At 47.5% G+C, this 20619-nt stretch overlaps 1 protein-coding gene across 4 annotated transcripts in view; it reads left to right on the top strand.

Moving 5' to 3' along the window:
* The window catches only part of FYCO1 (FYVE and coiled-coil domain autophagy adaptor 1), a 114728-nt gene that overhangs the window by 28747 nt on the left and 65362 nt on the right, over positions 1-20619 (top strand). For all 4 annotated transcript variants that reach the window (XM_024751399.1, XM_024751400.1, XM_024751402.1 and 1 more), the window contains exons 2-5: positions 8076-8218; positions 11202-11308; positions 12927-13052; positions 16940-17046. In XM_024751399.1, coding sequence (XP_024607167.1) covers positions 8164-8218; positions 11202-11308; positions 12927-13052; positions 16940-17046 — 395 coding nt within the window. In that variant the 5' untranslated portion in view covers positions 8076-8163. The remainder of the gene's footprint in view (positions 1-8075; positions 8219-11201; positions 11309-12926; positions 13053-16939; positions 17047-20619) is intronic.

The following is a 20619-nucleotide window of genomic DNA, read 5'->3' as shown; positions in this document are numbered from 1 at the left end:
TGCTTCATTTAGTTTTTAATTTGGGAAAACAAACATACAGAATCATTGAAAGAATTGTATAGAGAACATATACCCACCTGTTAGATTCTACAGTTAATATTTTACTCCAGTTATTTTTGTGTTGCTTTAGAGTCGATCCTCTAGCTACTCTTTGGATGGTCTTTGCTCCTTGTGACTGGTTTTGGGACACCAGCATGGGTTCAGGAGCCATGCTTTTAACCTGGTCCTTCTGGGATGGAATGGCCCCCACAGATGTTTGTGACAAGAGGAACCACCCAAAACAGCACAAGATCAGAGCAGTTGGTAACTTTGTCCCATGTTGGTCACTGAGACTGTGGGCTGCTGCCTCTAGAACATACAATAGGCACTCAAGAATGGCAGTCCCCGTCTTCCCTTTAGGGGAGCGGCTTGGCTAATGGGTAACCTGCATTTTCTGGTGATTCCAAGGACAGCTTTGGTGACTCAAAACCAAAGTGTCTTTAAACCTGAGGCAGAGGAAGCATATTGTCTAGCTGTGGTGTCATGGTGAAAATCACTGATAGGAACTCAAAGTCTGGAGCCACATTCACTAGCCAGCCCAGGCAGCAGAGCAGGTAAGATTCGTTAACCAGAGGCCGTCTGTGAGCAGAGATGATTCGAGTTTGGCCTTGTGAACATCTGTTCACCTAGTGGATGGATGTCATTGTGTTGCTCAAAAGATAAACAATATTTCCTATTTGTGATCTCAATGCCAGATTTTTTTTAAAGCTTTTGCTTGGTTTAATAGCCTCTGTTTGAACACCTAAATCAATCAGTAGGGTGGGTTTTGAACTGTTTCCATGGGTCTCTGTTTATCATGCTGTTTTTAAATGTGTTACTGTACTGTCCCCATAAGAGCTTCGGCCTCAGAGTGCATGGGCTCCCTGGCTTTTACAAGATGAGGATGACAGAACTGTGCTGATTTGGGCAGGAGGTGTTTCTCCCTCTTCCTCACTTTGGAGCCAGTCAGCCTGGTGGTTTTAGTGGCCGCCAGTGGTCCTTGCTGTTCTCTGTGGCATTTGAAAGAAACCAGGTGCCTGTTTCTAGTTGGGTCAGATCCTCTTTGCAGGGATGAGGATGTGCGTGTCGGTGTGTTTCGGAGGACAGACTTAAGGAGAGTCTGTGGTCTGGGTATAGTCCTGTGGCAGTGTGGCTGGTTTCAGAGCCCAAGGGCAGGTCCGACTAACCATCTCAGGAGCCTGGGGTACTACACCCTTGGCCTGGGGCAGAAAACCGAGTTAGGGGAGCCCTTGGAATCCAGAAGAAAATCCTGAAGGGAAAAAGCATTCCAAGCAAGCCATTAGTCTGCAGAGGGCTAGGCCAAGGGGAGGATCCCTGTAAGAGGTCCAGGGTGGGCTGGCAACTGAACCAGAGGTGGTGGCTTAATGTGGAGCTGGAAGGAACTGTAGCCCCAGGTGCTTTTTCCAGGGCATCTACAGCCTGGGTCAGGAGCGGGGCCTAGAAGCCTCAGCCAAAGTTAACCACCGAGAATGTCTGTTCTTCTCCTTGCACACCTCCTCCGTGGAGGAAGGTAAAGGGTAACCTCTCTACACTATATCTGAAAACACACACACACACAGACACACACACACATACACAGTAGGAAGAGGTCAATACTTTGAACTAAATGTACCATGGGTCTCACCCAATCATGGCATAATCTTTATCGCATTATTTGTTACATGATAGGGAATGGAAATTTCACAAGATGAATCTGATTCTGCATTCTGAATAGGGTCCAGCTTGGCAGGACTCAGCTGTGATTGAGAGAAGAGAAGACACTTTCCTTGCCCATTGCTTCCTGGATGTTTTCTCTGGGCTTTCCAGTGAGAAGACCTCCGCCCTGCACCCCCAAATGTGGATATATGGCTCCTTCCTGAGCAACTGCCCACCTTCGTAAAAAAGATAGCTTTCTCCAAGCCCAGAAGCAACACCGCACAACCACAAGTCCCTCTTGACCCTGCTCTCCTGGGTCAGCAGACTGGAATCAGGGCCAGTTTTGTGTATGTTCCAGGGGGAGTGACCAAGAGACCTGGAATTGGTGGTGGGAGGGAGGGGGCCAAGAGAAGTTTCAAGAAGTGATGGCAAAGTTTCAAGTCTTCATTCCCTTTAAGAAAGAGAAGATTACAAGCAAGGAGTGGTTTGGGCGAGATGACCCAGGCCTGCAGTTGGTCAGCCCTTTAATTATAGGTCTTTAATTATAATTGGTTCGCCTAATGAGCCTTTGTTCACGTGTGCTGAAATCTTGGCCTCCGAGCTGGCCTCTGATAAACTCTTGAGCACTCTCCTGGGCACCATCTAGAAGCTCTGGTGAGGGCAGTCTGCCTGACCACTGACCGTTTCAGCACGGAGCCCCAGGACCTCCAGGCCTTCAAAGCTGCAGGTACCAGCCAAGTGCCCCCTTTCCATAGGTGGTAACGAGATAGTTGCTGTTGGGTGTGCTGAACCAGGCCAAGGCAATGGACTCTTCGGAAAGGCTTTCTGCTTTTGACTGGTCTGAACTGTCCTTGTTAACATTCTTTCCCAGTCAGGGTGTAATTGACAACTTGTATGCCCCAGCTTGTTCAGGAGTCGGGGAGGAGCCGACTGTATGGTGCCCTCTCTGGGTCATGTCTCAGCTATTGTGTTGGGAGCAAGTATGGCAAATTTGGCAGGCAGGGCAGGGTTGTCTTCTATGCCCCAGACCTCCTTCTCCCCTTCTGATCCTTCTTTCCTTATGTGGCTACTCAGATGCTGTTGTCAACTGAAAAAAAAATACACAACATGAGAGCCGTGGGTTAAGTTTTGTAAAGGGAGGGAAGGTCAGTATCATAGATGATTTTAGTGAAGGGGGTACGTGCAGTCAATCACACATTTTGGCAAGGCTTGCTGCTAGTCACAAGGAGCAGATGTCACTGTTAATGATTTGAGTGCTTTTCTGTATATGAGAAGATGGAAGAATTTAGGCTCGTAAAATCTTCTCCTGAAAATATCGAACTATCTATCGGAAGGCTTGTTCTGCCAGTTTTTCCCAGAGCACAGAGTGCCTCATTCCTGATCTCCACCCTGAACTCCTTTCAGGATGTCTTGAAGGTCAGTGACTGCAGTGGCTTAATCCTTGTAGAGGCAGATGGCAAGTGCCAATTTCAGCTGGCACTGTGTTTCTCCTGCCAGACCCAGTTTGGGGACAACATCATGAGTATTACTCATTTGTACCATAGTGTAAAGAAGTTTACATGAGTCAGCGTCTTTGTATCTTAATTTGGGACTGAACTGCCGTCTCTGTTGTTTAAGGCACATCTAGGCAGGTATGGGAGGAATTTGGAGGTCAGGGAAGATCCTTTACCTCTGAAATAATACATAGGCTGTGACGAGGAGCCCAGGTAACAGTACCAGGTAATAAATAAGAATTTTTAAAAACGCGTTTAGTCCCTTTTCCTCTTTACCAGAAGATTGGATGTTTTCAGACATTCTGGATAAGGTTAAACATAATTTTGAGTTGTTGGCAAGAGAATCCAGTGTTCCCCCAAATTTTATAAAATGAATTTCTCTGGTATTTGAAAGAGCTTGCTAGAGACAGTGATGGAGGTGTTCACAATGTCATGCAACAAGGACCCTGGGTTGATGGAGGTGATTTGCACTTTGGGGGCCTTGCAAGGCGCTGGAGTCCTGGAGCCCATGGCGGTGTGGATAGAAGCAATCTCTGAGTGTCTCCTGAGTTAGGAGAGCAGTTTGCCAATGGGTTGTAGAGGTCAGGATCGCACTGGTCCATGCCAGAGGTCTGTGATTCCCGTAATATAATAGGAAATATATATTTGGTCTCTTACCCTGGTTCCTGGCACAGAGCTTCCAAAACTCTTGGAATTTCCTGAGTAATAGGAGTGTCTTTTGTTATTCATAGCAAAACCCTTTCAACCATAAGCATAACCATATGCTAATAAGATGACTCTTCATGGGCCCCTGGATAGATAGCTTCTGCCTGAGGGCTGGTTGCCAGAGGACTTTCAGCCCCACCCTTAGACCCCTCTGGGGAGTGGAGAGGGGCTGAAGGTGGAGTAAATGGCCAGTGGCCAGTAATTTAATCAGTCATGCCTGTGTAATGGAACCTCCATAAAAACCTCAAATGTCAGGATTCTGAGAAACACTGTGCTGGTGAACACATTGAAGTGCTGGAGGGCGCAGAGCCCTGAGGGTATGGAAGCTCCCACCCCACCCCCCTTGTCTTGCATCTCTTCCATTTCACTGTTGCGGAATTGTGTCCTTTAAAATAAACAGGTTATAGTAAAATGTTTCCCCAAGTTTTGTGAGCCGTTCTAGCAAATTATAGAACCTGAGATGGGGATTTTGGGAACCCTAGTTTATAGCTGGTTGGTCAGAAGTACAGGTGGTGACAGGTACTGGGACCTGTGACTGGTGTCTGAAGCCAGGGCAGTCTTGTGGACTGAGCCTTTAACCTATGGGGTCTGCACTGGCTTCAGGTAGTTAGAGTTAGAATTGAATTGAGGGACTTCCCTGGTGGTCCAATGGTTAAGGCTCTGCGCTTTCACTGCCGAGGGCACGGGTTCAATCCCTGGTCGGGGAACTAAGATCCCGCAAGCCCTGCGGCATGGCCAAAAAGAAAAAGAATTGAATTGAATTGCAGGACACCCATTAGTGTCAACTGGATATCGGTGTGGGGGAAAAAGCCACACATTTGGTGTCAGAAGTGTTGTGAGTAAAAAATATCTCATCCCTAAACCAAAGGGCAAGCTTATCTAGAGACACAAGGAAGTTGACCAAGGAGTGGAGAGAGACTGTGCCCCATTCTGTGTCTTTTGAAGTTTAATAATAACCTCAGGCCCAGGAAAAGGGAGGCCAGAATGCGAAGAGTCATTCTTTCAAGTCCATGAAAATAGCATTCCTGTGGTGACCATTTGCTTCCTGAAAACCTGTGAGGTGGTGACCCACAGCCGTGGTGGGTCACTGTGTAGTCACTGTGACCTACAGGCCCAGCAGCGGTTTCTCAGGGCTCATTATCTTGGTGGTGAGGCAGAGGGTCTTTGGAAAATCAACTTGTGTAATCAGTGGTTGGGCACAGCTCACCTGTGACCTGGGGACTTGGCCTCAGCGGAGGGAGGCAGTCCGAGGCTCAGGCGGAGAAGGCCTCCTGGGCTCGGGCTGACACTTGCAGCTTCACCAAAGTGCCAAGAAGTCTTGAAGGAGCATGTTTCTATCTGTTCAGGCTCGTCGTTCCAAGGTGCCAGTTTGGTTTGCAGATACTATTGCCCTTGTGCCAGGCTCCAAAGAGGGCTGGTTTCTAGGAAATCCAGCTGGTCGTATAGTTCATGCGTTGTCCCAGCCAGAGCCTGGATGACTGAGAATCTGTTGTCGTTAGTGCTTCCTTTCCAGGCTCCGCCCTCTCTGTCATTTGCGAGTCTCAGCCCAGTTTTAAGTAAGTATACACAGAGAACCAGTGGACTCATGGGGTATAGGTTATCTTCTTACAAGATTATTTCTTCCCGAAGGTACAAAGCTCTCTGGTGACCATAGGCAACTAAGGGGAGTGCAGGTAGAGAAACAGCCTCTACACCTGCTGTACCCTCCACCCTGGCGCCCTTTCCTCCTCAGGTCTCTTCAATGACCTCCTGTTCATCACCCAACTCAGTTGCCATTGCTGAGAGTGTCCACCATCCTCTCCCTTCCCCCAGCAGAATGAAAGTTCCCTTCCTCGGGTCCCATTGCATCTTGCTAAATTCATACCGGTGCTGCTCTTTTGTTTGCTGAGATAAGATGTACAGCATGTGAGTTCTGACAAATATATGTTCATCAAATATATACAGTCATGTAACCAACACCATAATCACGACACAGAGTAGAGTTGCCCACCAAAATTTCTGCATACTCTCTTGTAGTCAAACCCTCGCTTCCCGCTCAGCTCCTGGCACACATGGATCTGATTTCCCCCCTGGTGTTTTGCCTTTGTAAGAACAGGATGCAGATGGAATCATAAAGTAGGTAGCTTTTCAGTCTGGCTTCTTTCACTAGGCAAATATCATTTGTCGTGTGTATCCCTGGTTCATTCCCTCTCTTTGCTGAATACCCGTAACTTTTTATTCATGTCTCTGCATGGACCTCTTCTGCCATATCCGCATATCTGGATGCTTTTCTGTCTGTCTTCTTGATGCACAGTCGAGCTCCTCCAGGGCTGGATGGTGCCTTGTTGCCCCAGTATCCCCAGGCTGCACTTGACAGTGTGGTGCCGGGACAGCTGTGCATTGACAGTGATGATCCTTGGTCCTCTCCTCCTCACTGGGGGAGGAGCCAAGTGTCTGCCCAGGCAGCAGAGCCCCTGCAGAAGTCTGGCCCATCCTGGGCTCCTGCTGTCTAGGGCCCTGGCTGGTCCCTGCTCAGGCTCTGTGTTCAGCAGCTGACCTAGAGAGCCGCCCAGGGATGGGCAGGCTGGCTTCTGGTAAATCACACCCACCCTCGGTTTGGTGTCTGTGATGGCAGGTGCCAGCGCTTGCTAGGGGCTTGGGCGGAGTCTTTGTGGATGCCCTGACTCTCTGGCGCTCCACGTCACAAATTACTGGGAGCGTGGTACAGGTATGTACCTGTCTAGTTCCTCCTAGGCTGGAGAAGCCCTCTTTGGGCCTTGTTTTCACTGACTCACAGATGCACTGGCTTGTGAGTTAAAAACAGGCCTTGGCATATCTGCGCCATGACAGGCCCTCCCCAGGCCTCAGGCTGACCTGGAATGCTTGTGTAAATATTTGGAGGAACTTGAGGTTGGCGACCATTTCTCCCCCTGGATCTTCTTGCCTTGTCTCCTAGAGCAGTAAGGCGAAGAGCGTGGTGGGAGAGTGAGGACCAGTTCATGTTTGAAACACTCAAGGCGGTGGCACATTTGAGAGGCGCTGGAGTTCAGGGCAGTTCCTAGAAGCCAGTGGAAGTGGTTGACATTTGCTGTGGTGACAGTGGCTCCGTTGTAGAGCCAAAGGGGTTGAATTCAGACTGACCAGAGTTCACATCACGATTCCCCTCCCTACTGGCCCGGGGCCTTAGACAAGTTACACAGCTTCTCTGTATGCCAGTTTCTCCCTTGTACGCTATCTGTCTCCCAGGGTGCTGCTGAGAATTAAAATGAGTGAGTGTGTAAAGCACCTAACAGGCCCAGTGCGCAGCAGGCCCTCGTCTAGGGGTGGCTACTAAGGCCACCTCTAGTCTTGCCAACTGCTTTTGCCAGCAAATGTTACGCCTTTGCAGCGGACATCTAAGGAAAGGGTCAGAGGTTCTGAAAGGAGAATATGGTGGTGTCCAAGTGCGTGTCCAGACCTCCTTCCGATGCTGCTCGTATCTCCTCCTCTTTGTTGGTCTCCAGCCACCCCTGTGTCCTTAAATCACTTCAGCAGCTGCCCAAGTAGCGATGGTAACTTGGGACTCACCAGCCGTGAGAGAACTGTAACTGAGCTTAAAATAGAGACTGCCCTTGACTGGTCCTGAGGGCTGCGCAGGCCCCTGACGGCCCCTGGTGTCTGCCCTCCCAAGCTGAGCAGGACTCTGGTGGCTGGAGGCTGCAGACCTCCCTGAGAGGCAAGCCAGGCTCTCCTTGGTCCGGAAGCCCTTAGGGTATGTGTCCTCAGCCTCAGGCCTCCACCGCTGCCTGGGGAGGGGAGAGGGCCCGACCTGGAGGAGACGGCAGATTTGGTGTGGTGGCACCTTAGGCTTAGCAGGTCAGTGAGCGGGGTTGGACTAGTTCTGGCCTTGGTGTAGGGGGATGGGGGGAGCCACTGGGAAGCGTTTTTAAAGGTGGAAAGTGCGGCAGGCCTGCCTAAGGGCAGACTAGGAGGGGAGCTCAGAAAGAATAGGTCATGCTATTTAGTTGATCTTGTTTCTTTTGAAGCTCCCAACCAGGTCCCTGTGTCTGAACATAAGTGTATCAGAGAATGCCCACAGAGCGAGGCCCACACAGAAAGGTCAAGCCCTTCCCATTGAGGGAAGATGCCCAGATGGGGCGAGTTTGTGCCCAGAGCAGTGTGCCTCTACTACTGTCTTTAAATTGTGTCTGTGACCGCCTCTTCCACGGCCTCCTTCCTGTGCAGGTGCCACCTCGGAGTCTGACCACTGCTGAGCAGCCCCAGGCAGGAGGCCCACAGCCGGGAAAGGCGGCCCCTGACGGTCACGGTTACCATGGCGTCCACCAGCGTGGAGAGCCAGCTGCAGAGAATCATCCACGATTTGCAAGGTACGGCTTGGCTGCAGGGCACACCGGGCTTGGTGTTGAGAGAGCTGTGACTGTGCTTTTGCTGTTGCCAGCTGAAATTAGCCCTGTGATCTGTGTTTACACCGAGAGTAATCAGAGCCCTCGGGACACATCATATTGAAATATTTGGGGCTCAGATGTCCGCCCTGTTAAGGCTGGGAGACCTTGCCTGGCCCTCCTCTCAGGCACTGTAAAGGCACTTTGTAAACAAAATCAAATACCTCTTTCTGGGTCTGGGTCTGATTTCTGTGTGTGTGTGTTTGTGTTTTCAAACCACCCGTTAAGTCTTTGAATTGTGAGTCTCTGGGAGACGGCGGAATTGGCTCATTTGCAGAGATATTCTGCCTCCTTCTAAGCAGGAAGACGAGACACCCATCTTGCTTGTTTTGCTCTTCCACCTGGTTCCGGGTGGGACTCACTCCAGTTCTGGGCCTGCTGCCTCCCAGACTTCCCTGAGTTCAACGTTGCCCAGTGAGAGTAACTTGTGGGCCTTGGCTCACTGGACAAAGGCAAGGCAGGTGGGGGTGCGCGTGCAGAGAGCAGGCTTGGGAGGAACCCGCTGTGTGCTGTACTGGCTGTGGAGTCCAGGGCCCAGGTTCACCCTTTCAGGTGACGTCCCAAGGGGAGAATTTTGGCAAGTTTTCCGTCCCTCATGGATCACCAGGGCAGGTCTTGTAAGCCTCTCTGGAGCACCAGCACATTTGCTACAACGCAGTCTGAAGCTGACTCCTTCCTCCGTGACATGGGGACCCCAGTGACACTCTCCTGACAGACTCAAGGCGCAGGTTCCTAACTCACCAGACCCAGTGATAACCGACTGCAGTCTCTCATACCCAGGCTAGTGGAGGCCACAACAGTCTTCATTGTGAAGGCAAATATCGATGAGATAAAAATCACTTTCTCAGGCGTATCTCCTGTTTATGTAGTGTTTTGGGCCTTCATGGCATTTCATGTGTGCCAGGCACGAGTCTCACAGATAATAATAGCTCATTGAGTCCTCATGTTTGGTCCTGTGAGGCAGGGACCATTATTATTCCCATTTTGCAGATGTGGAAACAGGCACAGAGAGGTTAAGTGACTTGCCTACGGTCACACATCCAGTCAGGCAGAGCCTGGGTTTGCACACACACCTGGTGCCAGGGTCTGTGCTCTTAACCACACCAGTCTACATCCAGCTAAAATGTGGGAGATGGCTTTTTTCTTTTTAAATCTATATACACACACACACATGCACACACATACACACAGAAAGTAAAATGACAGCCCCTGCAAATCTGAGTTTGCCCCTGGTCTTCAGAGGTTTCTCCACAAAGTAAGCCATCTTCTCTCTGTTTTAGTCTCTGGTTCTCAAGGATGACTCTGGGACCCAGAGGTCCTTATTGGAGGGAAGAGAGGAGCCCATGGCAGAGCTCCTGATCCAGGGAGGAGGACAGGCATCAGAATTTGTTCAGTTGCCCTTTCCCACCCCATGTGCTATCCTCGTCTGTCATGCCCCACATCCCAAGGCCATCTCAATGTCCTGTACCCAGCCCTCAGAGCACTTTGGTGGGAATTTTTAAAAGGCACCACACTTTCTCAAGACCCTTTCTTTTCATCTGTTGGTAATTATCAGAGATTAGAGCTGGAAATTTCATATTCCACATCCAAGGCTCCTTCTTTCAAAATTTCAGGAGTTCCCAGGTCAGGTTATGAGCTTTACCCCAGCCTGAGGGTGGGGGAGGAAGGCTGTGTGTCTTTCCTGGTCCCTGGCTGCCTGCTGTCAGTGCCGCCACAGCAGACACTTCTAGTAGGACACACCAGACCACAGTCACTTGTTGTGAGACTCAGTCCCAAGAACACGTCTTTGCCATTTGCTGACCTTTGCTTGAGGGGTCAGTGTTGATTAACTTTTAGCAGCTCAGGCTCAGCTTCAGTCCTGGCAGGTCTGCTTTCTAACCGTGGTGTTTGAGAGCAGTGGCTAGGGGTTCCTTTTCTTTCAAGAATTGTCAGAGGAGGTAGCTTTGTGCAGCATGTCCCAGCCATCTCGGCTGGGGACATTTTTCTCAGTGTCTAAACCAAATGCAACTTCTGACAGTCCCTCTGTCCCACGGCAGGGCTGTGAGTGAGAGTCAAAGGGGTTTTTCCTCTTTTTCTACACTGGGAGGTAAATCGTCTTAGAAGTTAAGAGGTGAGCTCTGGGGTCAGAGAGCCCCTGAGAAAACCAGCGTTCTCATTTCAGCTCCGCTGTTTGCCACCCGTGATCTTTGGCTCTGACCTCTCCGTGAGTTCCTCGTCTGTAAAGTGGGGATGATAATGCCAGCCTTCATCAATTCTACCGTGCATTTACGTTTTTTTCACATTTTAACAGCTCTGGATTTGGGATCATCTTAAAATCAGTTGCATCTTAGATTTGTTGAAATAAAGCAATTCCTGCCTCACAATGCTCTATTGAATGAGAAAAACATGCAGAGGCCTGGTGCCTAGCCAGGACTCAGTTAACAGAAGCAGGTGGTGGTGTCATTCTTGGCATTGTCGTCATGACCTCTGCATATTCTGGGTCCTGTGGAAACCTGGACTTAACTGTACCGAGCAGTGGGGTTACAGTGAAGGACAAGAAACATGGCTGGAGTAGAGGATAAAGCTCTCAGGAAGTCAGTATTAGGGGACTGCTGTATGATTTATCCACACAGCAGACATTTTTGACGAAATACTACTCGCAAATGATAAGGCCTACATGGTGGGCCTACAGGGATGACCAAGAAATGTGCCCAGTCAGTGAGCTGTTGTGAAGTACCTTTGGGTCTCAGGACATCCTAGCGCCTTCTGACTTGGAGTTCCCGCCCATGGATGTTTATGTAGTGCTCCACGTGTGCATGGTGCTTTGCCGTCATGGGCCACTCAGGCCTGCTGCTCCCTGGGGCCATCCTGCTGCTCTCTCTGAGGCCAGTCTCCATCTGGTGACATGCTCCTGTTTGTTGTCTTAAAGATGCTGTGACAGAACTAAGCAGAGAATTTAAGGAAGCAGGGGAACCCGTCACAGATGACAGCACCAGCTTGCATAAGTTTTCATATAAACTTGAGTATCTCCTTCAAGTAAGTGACTCCTGTCATGTGTTGATTTCTGCTCTATTGTCTCTTGTCTCCCTCTTGGCTTCTTCATCAACATTCAGGACTCAGCTCTGAAAGCTCAGTGCAGCCGTTGAGCCCTCCTGGTTAGACTGAAGGTCAGAGCCGTCCCCAGCCTCCAAGGTGATCCTCTGGGGAATCAGAATGTTGCCCCTCAGGATGGTTTTGGGAATCGAGAACATTCTTCAGAGATTTAGGTCATCTTAATGCAGGTCACAAGGTCTCTCTGTATAGCAGGGATCTTAACTTTGGGGGAGTCACGTACCCCTTTGGCAGTCCGGTGAAAGCTATGGAATCTTTCCCCAAACACATGCATACACACGCAATCACACATTTTCTAGGAGTGTGCGGACCCTCTGAAGATTATCCAGAGGCCCCTGTTTTAGAGCCTCGCTCCTCTAAGTGTAGTCCATAGCCCAGCAGCATCGGCATCACCTGGGGACCGGTTAGAAGTGCATTCTTGGTTCCCACCTTGACATGCTGAATCAGGATCTCTGAGGTCAGCTCAGGAAGTTTTCTTTTAACATGTTTACAGTGTAATGCTTATATCTGCTTGGTTCAAGAAGCACAGATCTAGAGAACTCTGCAGATGTGGAATAATACAGGCAACTACAATAGGCAGGAAGGAAATGGACCAGTATGATAACAGAAGTTATCTTAGGGTGATGGTGTAGGTGTTATAATTTTTTCTTTTCTTTTTTTTTTGTTTTATCCAGTTGTCCTAACAATGTATGCAAATCTTTTATAATCAAAAAAAAATGCTATAGAACATTACATTATAGGAAGATATCCTCTATCATTTTGAACACCATAAGTCTGCAATGTCACCTCCCACCAACGTGTATAGGATGAGAGCCCGCTGGAGGAGGTGTCTCAGTGTATTGAAGGCTCGCCTTTCATGTGCCTTTTTTTTTCTTTAATTTTTATTAGAGTAGAGTTACTTTACAATGTTGTGTTAGTTTCTTCTGTACAGCAAAGTGAATCAGCTGTATGTATACATATATCCCCTCTTTTTTGGTCACATGCCTTTTCAACCGGTTCTCTTGTTTTACATTATGAAAGTATTAATAGGGCGCTTTTTTTTTTTTCAGCCCATTTTGGTTTTGGATTTGAAATGGCTCATGGCTGACATTTATTTGGATTTATTCTATGTATATTAAAACAGTATTGAAACTTGAGTTGAGTAACGGATAAAATGTCACTAACACATTTCCCTATGTCAAGACATCGTTAACACTCTTCATGTTACCCTTAAAACTTTTCATTTGAGTTTCTTTACCATGTCTTAATAGCACCTTTGGTGTCTTCCACCCAACTCTATGCACAGAGGTCCCTTTGGGCGCCTGTTATTCCTGAACCTCACTAGTTGTATGACCTTGAGCTAGTTACTTAACCTCTCCTAGCCTCAGTTTCCTCACCTGTAAATTGAGGGCGAAAACCCCCTCATTCACCAGTAAATAAAAATAATGCCATTCAAGGGCCTTGCCCAGTGCCAGGCAACTAAGAAGCTGTCATTATTCATCGTTTAAATGGCGGGATAAATAGCAGTGGGTTTGGACCTCCTCACTCTCCTTTCCCTGCCCAGTTTGATCAGAAAGAGAAGGCCACCCTCCTGGGCAACAAGAAGGACTACTGGGATTACTTCTGTGCCTGCCTGGCCAAGGTGAAAGGAGCCAATGACGGGATCCGATTCGTCAAGTCTATTTCGGAGGTAAGCAGAGCAGCCAGGGACCTCACCTCTTTCCCTTGCCTGCCTTAAACCTCTCTCGCAGAGACCTTTGCTGCAAACAGCCAAGTGAGGAAGTGAGGGTTTACGTGTAGGAAGGAAGTAAAGAAATCCAGTCCAGGTATATGCAGTGCCCACTGAGAGCTCCGGGAAGCCACCTAGGCGAGCGTTTACCAAGCCGAGGAGTGGCTCAGTCCTGACTTTATTAGACCCCAACCCAAATGTAACCTAACAGGGTGGGCTGCTCACATTGTGGTCTGCTCATGGTGCCCCCGAGAGGTGTACAGCCTAGGACACCTTTACCTTTTTTAAAAGAATCGGTTTCTTAGGTAAAATTCTTAGAGTTTGCTAGGCTACTTTCCCTATGATTTGCCCAGGAAACTTGGATTTAAAATGAAGAGAGTGATGTGGGATCTTGAGAGACAACTAAGCAGCTTCCCACATTAAGTTCTGAGCCCCTCAAGAGCAGAATGCCATGGCTTTGCTGTTTTACAAAACTCCAGATCAACAACACGCATACTCTGTCTCTCTGTCTCTGTCTCTGTCTCTGTCTCTCTGTCTCTCTCTCACACACACACACACACACACACACACACACACACACACACACACACACACACACACCCCAGCCTAGTCCATCTGGGAGTGAAGCACTTTGCACATTAAGGAGCAAGTAATCCCCTAGATTTGAGGCAGGAGGCCTAAAGGGTTTGTATATTTCATCTTTCTTTCCAGTATCTCATGAATAAGTCTAAGGTCCATTTGAAATCGGCAGACATGCTCCTTGGCCAGCCTTCCGCAAAGGCCGCAGGGTCAGGTTCTCTGGGAAGAACTCCCTGGCCGTGCCAGCTGGAGCCAGGTGGGTTTCTCCTTATAGTGAATGATAGTGTTAGACACGTGGACACTGAGGGTTGGGCATTTTCCACCAGCTGTACCTTCTGACAGCTGAGAAAATGAGGAAAGATCCTGGCTCAGAGGAGTTGGTTTAATGTCCAGGTAGCACAGATACGTCCTGTGAGATCTTGCCTGGTGGGACACTCAGGTGCATGATTAAGTGTTGTATCGCTTCTCGGTATAGTGCAATGAGTTCTGATTAGATGCTAACAAAAATTAAGAAAGTGGATAATGAAAGTGGACCCGTGATCTCAAAAAGTTCAAAAACAAAAAAAACCCAACAAGGCTATGAAGTATATTCATTTGCTGTATAAGGGAACTATTACTGTTCCCTTCCCCAAAGGATGTTTAAAAAGACCTTTTTTAAAGAAAATAATAAATTTATTTATTTTATTTTTGGCTCTGTTGGGTCTTCTTTGCTGTGCGCGGGCTTTCTCTATTTGCGGCGAGCGGGGACTACTCTTCGTTGCAGTGCGTGAGCTTCTCATTGTGTTGGCTTCTCTTGTTGCAGAGCATGGGCTCTAGGCGTGTGGGCTTCAGTAGTTGTGGCACGTGGGCTCAGTAGTTGTGGCTGGCAGGCTCTAGAGCACAGGCTCAGTAGTTGTGGCGCACGGGCTTACTTGCTCCACGGCATGTGGGGTCTTCCTGGACCAGGGCTCGAACCCGTCTCCCCTGCATTGACAGGTGGAATCTTAACCACTGCACCACCAGGGAAGTCCCTAAAAAGACCTTTTAAAATAGCTCCTTTTACATATATAATCAATTCAGTTAATAAGCCTGATTTAAAATGTAGCCTCAACTCTTTGCCTTCAAAAAATTAAATGTTCTAAATGCTGTTACAATGGCCATTTTATTAATAAGGAGAAGCCCCGGGACATCCCTGGTGGTGCAGTGGTTAAGGATCCGCCTGCCACTGCAGCGGACATGGGTTCGAGCCCTGGTCTGAGAAGATCCCGCATGCCGTGGAGCAGCTGAGCCTGTGAGCCACAACTACTGAAGCCCTCATGCCTAGAGCCCATGCTCCGCAACAAGAGAAGCCACCACAATGAGAAGCCCACGCACCACAAAGAAGAGCAGCCCCAGCTCTCCTCAACTAGAGAAAGCCTGCGCACAGCAACCAAGACCCATCACAGCCAAAAATAAATAAAAACAAAAAGACAAGCCCTTCCCTTGGGAGCTTACAGACATGGGCTGTTATGTGGGGTTCTTTTTAGATTCTGCAGGGCCTATGTGTGGGTGTGCATTTGTATGACCAACACACTTCACTTCAGGATGCCTTGCTCAGCTGTTCTCGGCTGCCTGGGTCTCCTGGTTATCACCACTGAACACTTTGTTCTCACCTCATTTATCAGTGGAAAAGCATTTGGACATAGGGATGTCATCAAGATTCTCCCCTAGGCACCTGTCTTGATACACTCCCCACGGACGTGCCATGGTGGTTTTTATAAAGCCACGTCAGGCTGCTGCCCACCTTCATTTCCAGACCTCCTGGCTATACCCCAAACCCACAAAACTCACATGGAAAAAATGTCTTACAGCCTCTTACATAAATGTCTTATGAGGTTTCACACCTTCTTATTTTTTAAACCTACTTCATATTGTGGTATCATTGCCTCGAGTCAGCAATGAGAAGGCATATAGCTCTGAGCTAAAAGGTGCTGGGTACCGGGATGTTTATAGCATCATGAATGTGCTGGTGCTTGAGGTCATACCTCATGTTTCCTGTCTCATTCCAGCACCATGGCTGGCTTCTTAATAGGATGGAGGATTAGGACCATCTTTTGGTCAAACCACTACCGTCCCTTCCCCCAACCACCAAGTAAACATTTCTGACCTTTGAAGAGGTGAGGAGGGAATGGGTCTTAGCTTACCCTGCTCAGAGCCAGCACCTGACAGAACAGGTGCGTGTGGTAGGTTGAGAGATTTGAGTTCCTGCCTACTTATCTTGAGCTTCTGGGGCTGAAACATTGGGGGCATGAATCCTAATTTGATCAGATCTACATGGCCCATGGTCCATCCTGGCAACTAGGGCCAGAGTCTGTGACCAGCATACCCCACCACCATCACAACAAGCTTCCAGAAACCTCTTTAGAAGCCATGTTTTGGCACTGTGGGGAGAGGTTTTGAAGACAGGCCTGCACCTGGACCCTCCGTCCACCTCAGACTTCCTGAAACAGAACCACACCCATTTTTCATTACTTCAATGTAACTGTGCCACCTAGAAACACCCCTGCCCTCACCCCCCGGGCACCTTCTGACTAAATGCAGTGAGTTGGTATAGCTGAAAATAAATCCAACCAGGAAAGCGTTGACAGATATGTGGATTTTAGTGGTGGTTCCACGAGGACACAGAGGAGGCAGTTATACATCCGTCACAGGTCCCCAAACACTCCTCTGCCTTTTGCCCTCCTCTCTCTTCCCCCTTCCACATGGGCTCCAGCCAAGCCCCTTAGGCCCTTCCCCTGCATCTCTTCTCCCAAAACTTCAAAAATAAGCCCAGGCATTAGCTAAACTTGAGACCATCTCTTCCTCTTCAAGTATACTTCTGGTATGAGAAGCCCTTCATTTATCTCCAACCTGTTTTCTAAATACTCCAAATTAAGTCAGACTGTTTCATCTCTGACTCTAAACCCAGGGATTCTGATGGAGCAGAGGAGGAAGAATGACATTCCGGTAGAATCCACAGTAGATATTTGATCCTTTTGTGACTGTATCTTCCTTGACACATTTGCTGGAGTCTACAGATTATTCTCAGACGGAGGCCAGCAAGACGTCCACCCACTTTAGGCCTCCCTTTGTGGGGTGACATTCTCAAATGTTTTGTGTTCTTTGAGGGACATAAGTGAAGGTTATGTGTAGGGTAGGATTGGGTGACATTTTCTGCCCTGTTTTGTTTCTGCTTTTGTCAGCCATCCATGAGGCCTGTATTTGGAGTTAGGCTAACAGCTCTTCATTTCTATTTTATCTACATTTTCCAGCTCCGAACATCTCTGGGAAAGGGAAGAGCATTTATTCGCTACTCCTTGGTGCACCAGAGGTTGGCCGACACCTTACAGCAGTGCTTCATGAACACCAAAGTGACCAGGTAAATACATGACAGTGCTGGGCTTTACCCCCACACCATTCAGAAATGACCCAAAGTCCCCTCATTAATAATAACAATACAACTTATAAGTCAGACAGAGAAAGACAAATATCATATGATGTCACTTATATGTGGAATCTAAAAAACAGTATGAATGAACGTATTTATGAAACAGAAACAGACTCACAGACATAGAAAACAAACTTATGGTTACCAAAGGGGGAAGTGGGGAGAGGAATAAATTGGGAGTATGGGATTAACAAATGCACACTACCATATGTAAAATAAACAGAGATTTACTGTATAGCACAGGGAACTATATTCAATATCTTATAATAAGCTATAATGGAAAAGAATAAAAAAAAGAAATATAGATATGTACATGTATATGTGTAACCAAATCACTTTGCTGATTAGTACACCTGAAACTAACACAATATTGTAAATCAACTAGACTTCAATTTAAAAAAAAATGGTGATGCTACGTACAGTACACAAGATGGAAACCATCAATGTCCAATGATGGGAGGCTGTTAAATTACAGCAAATTAGAACTTCCCTGGTGGCACAGTGGTTAAGAATCTGTCTGCCAATTCAGGGGACACGGGTTCGAGCCCTTGTCCTGGAAGATCCCACATGCTGCGGAGCAACTAAGCCCGTGCGCCACAACTACTGAGCCTGCGCTCTAGAGCTCACGATCCACAACTACTGAAGCCTGCATGCGTAGAGCCCGTGCTCCACAACAAGAGAAGCCACTGCAATGAGAAGTCCGTGCACCACAACGAAGAGTAGCCTCCACTTGCCGCAACTTTGGGAGTATGGGATTAACAAATGCACACTACCATATGTAAAATAAACAGAGATTTACTGTATAGCACAGGGAACTATATTCAATATCTTATAATAAGCTATAATGGAAAAGAATAAAAAAAAGAAATATAGATATGTACATGTATATGTGTAACCAAATCACTTTGCTGATTAGTACACCTGAAACTAACACAATATTGTAAATCAACTAGACTTCAATTTAAAAAAAAATGGTGATGCTACGTACAGTACACAAGATGGAAACCATCAATGTCCAATGATGGGAGGCTGTTAAATTACAGCAAATTAGAACTTCCCTGGTGGCACAGTGGTTAAGAATCTGTCTGCCAATTCAGGGGACACGGGTTCGAGCCCTTGTCCTGGAAGATCCCACATGCTGCGGAGCAACTAAGCCCGTGCGCCACAACTACTGAGCCTGCGCTCTAGAGCTCACGATCCACAACTACTGAAGCCTGCATGCGTAGAGCCCGTGCTCCACAACAAGAGAAGCCACTGCAATGAGAAGTCCGTGCACCACAACGAAGAGTAGCCTCCACTTGCCGCAACTCGAGAAAGCCGCGTGCAGCAACAAAGACACAGTACAACCAAAAAGAAAAAATAATAAATAAATAAATGAATTTATTTTTAAAAATTACAGCAAATTATTTTAAATGACATAGCAAGGCATCATTTAAAATTGCAATAAGGTATACCAAAACGTGAGCTGAATTACCATATTTTAGTATATGTTACCACCCTTTTGCTAATATACATATGATTTAAGTAACGCCATGACTGTCCAGGTTAGACTGTATAGGGTTAAAGGAGGAACTAATTATGTAAGCCTTGATAGCTGCCCAAGAGTGAGGAAGAGGTGGTCTCCCCTCCCCACCTTTTCTTTGATTATAAAAATGTACCCTACTCTGTTCTTGGGGCTGCTGCGCTGCCTTGCTTGCCCACTTGTATCTCTCACAAGTTTCCTATGCTAATAAACTCACTCTTTGCCTGCCAAATAAATAAATAAATAAAATTGCAATAAGGAAGTCTATATAGCAACAAGGAAAATAACAATATAATAATCAATGAAAAAGAATGCAAATCTTATCTATCCTAATGGCAACAATGAAATTACAAAAAAATATATAAAAGAATTAGAAAGTATATGAGAACATGAGGAGGCGGAGTCAAGAGGGTGGTGTGGGAAGACGCAGAGTTAGCGTCTCCCCACAACTAGGGTGCCTGCCAGCCGCTGGTGGGGGACTCTGATGCCCAATGAGATGGGAGGAAACCCCAGAGTGAACCAGTAGGGGGACTGAAGGGTGAGGAGAAGTGGAGGCCAGACAGGATCAGTGCCCCTGAGGCCGGGGAGATCGGGAGAGGCAGGCGGGAGGGACCACCCAGGAGGGGCAGAGGGCATTTGCCCTGCCAACTTGAGTCCAGGAAGACCGCTGGGCGTCCAAGAAGCCCGCTGGGCTCCCAGGTAGGTCCCCTGCCCTCTGAGACCAGGGGTGGGGAGCATGCCTGGGCCCCTTCTGTTCCTTGAGCCTAAGCTGCACCCCCAACAGCCCCCAGGGTGTTTTCCAGCCCTGTGGGTCCTGAGCATTGGCCCCGCCCACCACCCAAACCTCATCCTTGCTTAGGCCCCACCCTCCACAGGCAAGGCCTTTTCCCCCCGTTTTAAATTTTTTTTTGTTTTTTTTTTTTTTTCCTTCTCTTTTTTACTATTGTGGTACTCATGTACCTTACGGTTGTTGATTCATCTATATTTTTATTTTTATATTTTTCCTAATATATCTGTTAGTTTCCTAGTCTAATTTTATTTTTTACTTTGCTATTGTTGTATGTTTCTTTTCCTGCTGCCCCAGGCAGCTTGCGGGATCTTGGTTCACGAGCCCAGGGTTGGGCCAAAGCTCCTGCAGTGGGAGCTCCAAGTCTGAACCACTGGACTAACAGAACCTCAGAACCCAGGGAATATTCTTTGGAGTGAGGTCTCACGGAGCTCCTCATCTCAGCACCAAGACCCAGCCCTACCCAATAGCCTACAAACCCTAGTGTTAGAAGCTTCAGGCCAAACAACCAGTAAGACAGCAGAACAATGCCACTCATTAAAAAAAAAAAATGAGATGGCAAAAAAATATGTCACAAATGAAGGAGCAAGGCAAAAACCTACAAGACCAAATAAATGAAATAGGCAATCTACCTGAAAAAGAATTCAGAGTAACGAGAGTAAAGATGATCCAGAATCTCGGAAATAGAATGGAGGCATGGATTGAGAAAATACAAGGAGTGTTTAACAAAGATCTAGAAGAACTAAAGAACGAACAAACAGAGATGAACAACACAATAACTGAATTACACTAGAAGGAATCAATAACAGAATAATTGAGGCACAAGAATGAATAAGTGAGCTGAAAGACAAAATGGTGGAAATAATTGCCGAGGAGCAGAATAAAGAAAAAAGAATGAAAAGAATTGAAGACAATCTCAGAGACCTCTGGGACAACACTAAACGCACCAACATTCAAATAATAGGGGTCCAAGAAGAAGAAGAGAAAAAGGGTCTGAGAAAATATTTGAAGAGAATATAGTTGAAAACTTCCCTAACATGGGAAAGGAAATAGTCACCCAAGTCCAGGAAGCACAGAGTCCCATACAGGATAAACCCTAGGAAAAGCACACCAAGACACATATTAATCAAACTAACAAAAATGGGGCTTCCCTGGTGGCGCAGTGGTTGGGAGTCCGCCTGCCGATGCAGGGGAC

The sequence above is a fragment of the Neophocaena asiaeorientalis genome, unplaced genomic scaffold (assembly GCF_003031525.2).
Source record: "Neophocaena asiaeorientalis asiaeorientalis breed wild unplaced genomic scaffold, Neophocaena_asiaeorientalis_V1.1 scaffold221, whole genome shotgun sequence".
NCBI classification, from domain to species: Eukaryota; Metazoa; Chordata; class Mammalia; order Artiodactyla; family Phocoenidae; genus Neophocaena; species Neophocaena asiaeorientalis.
This window is presented reverse-complemented; position numbering and strand designations above follow the sequence as displayed.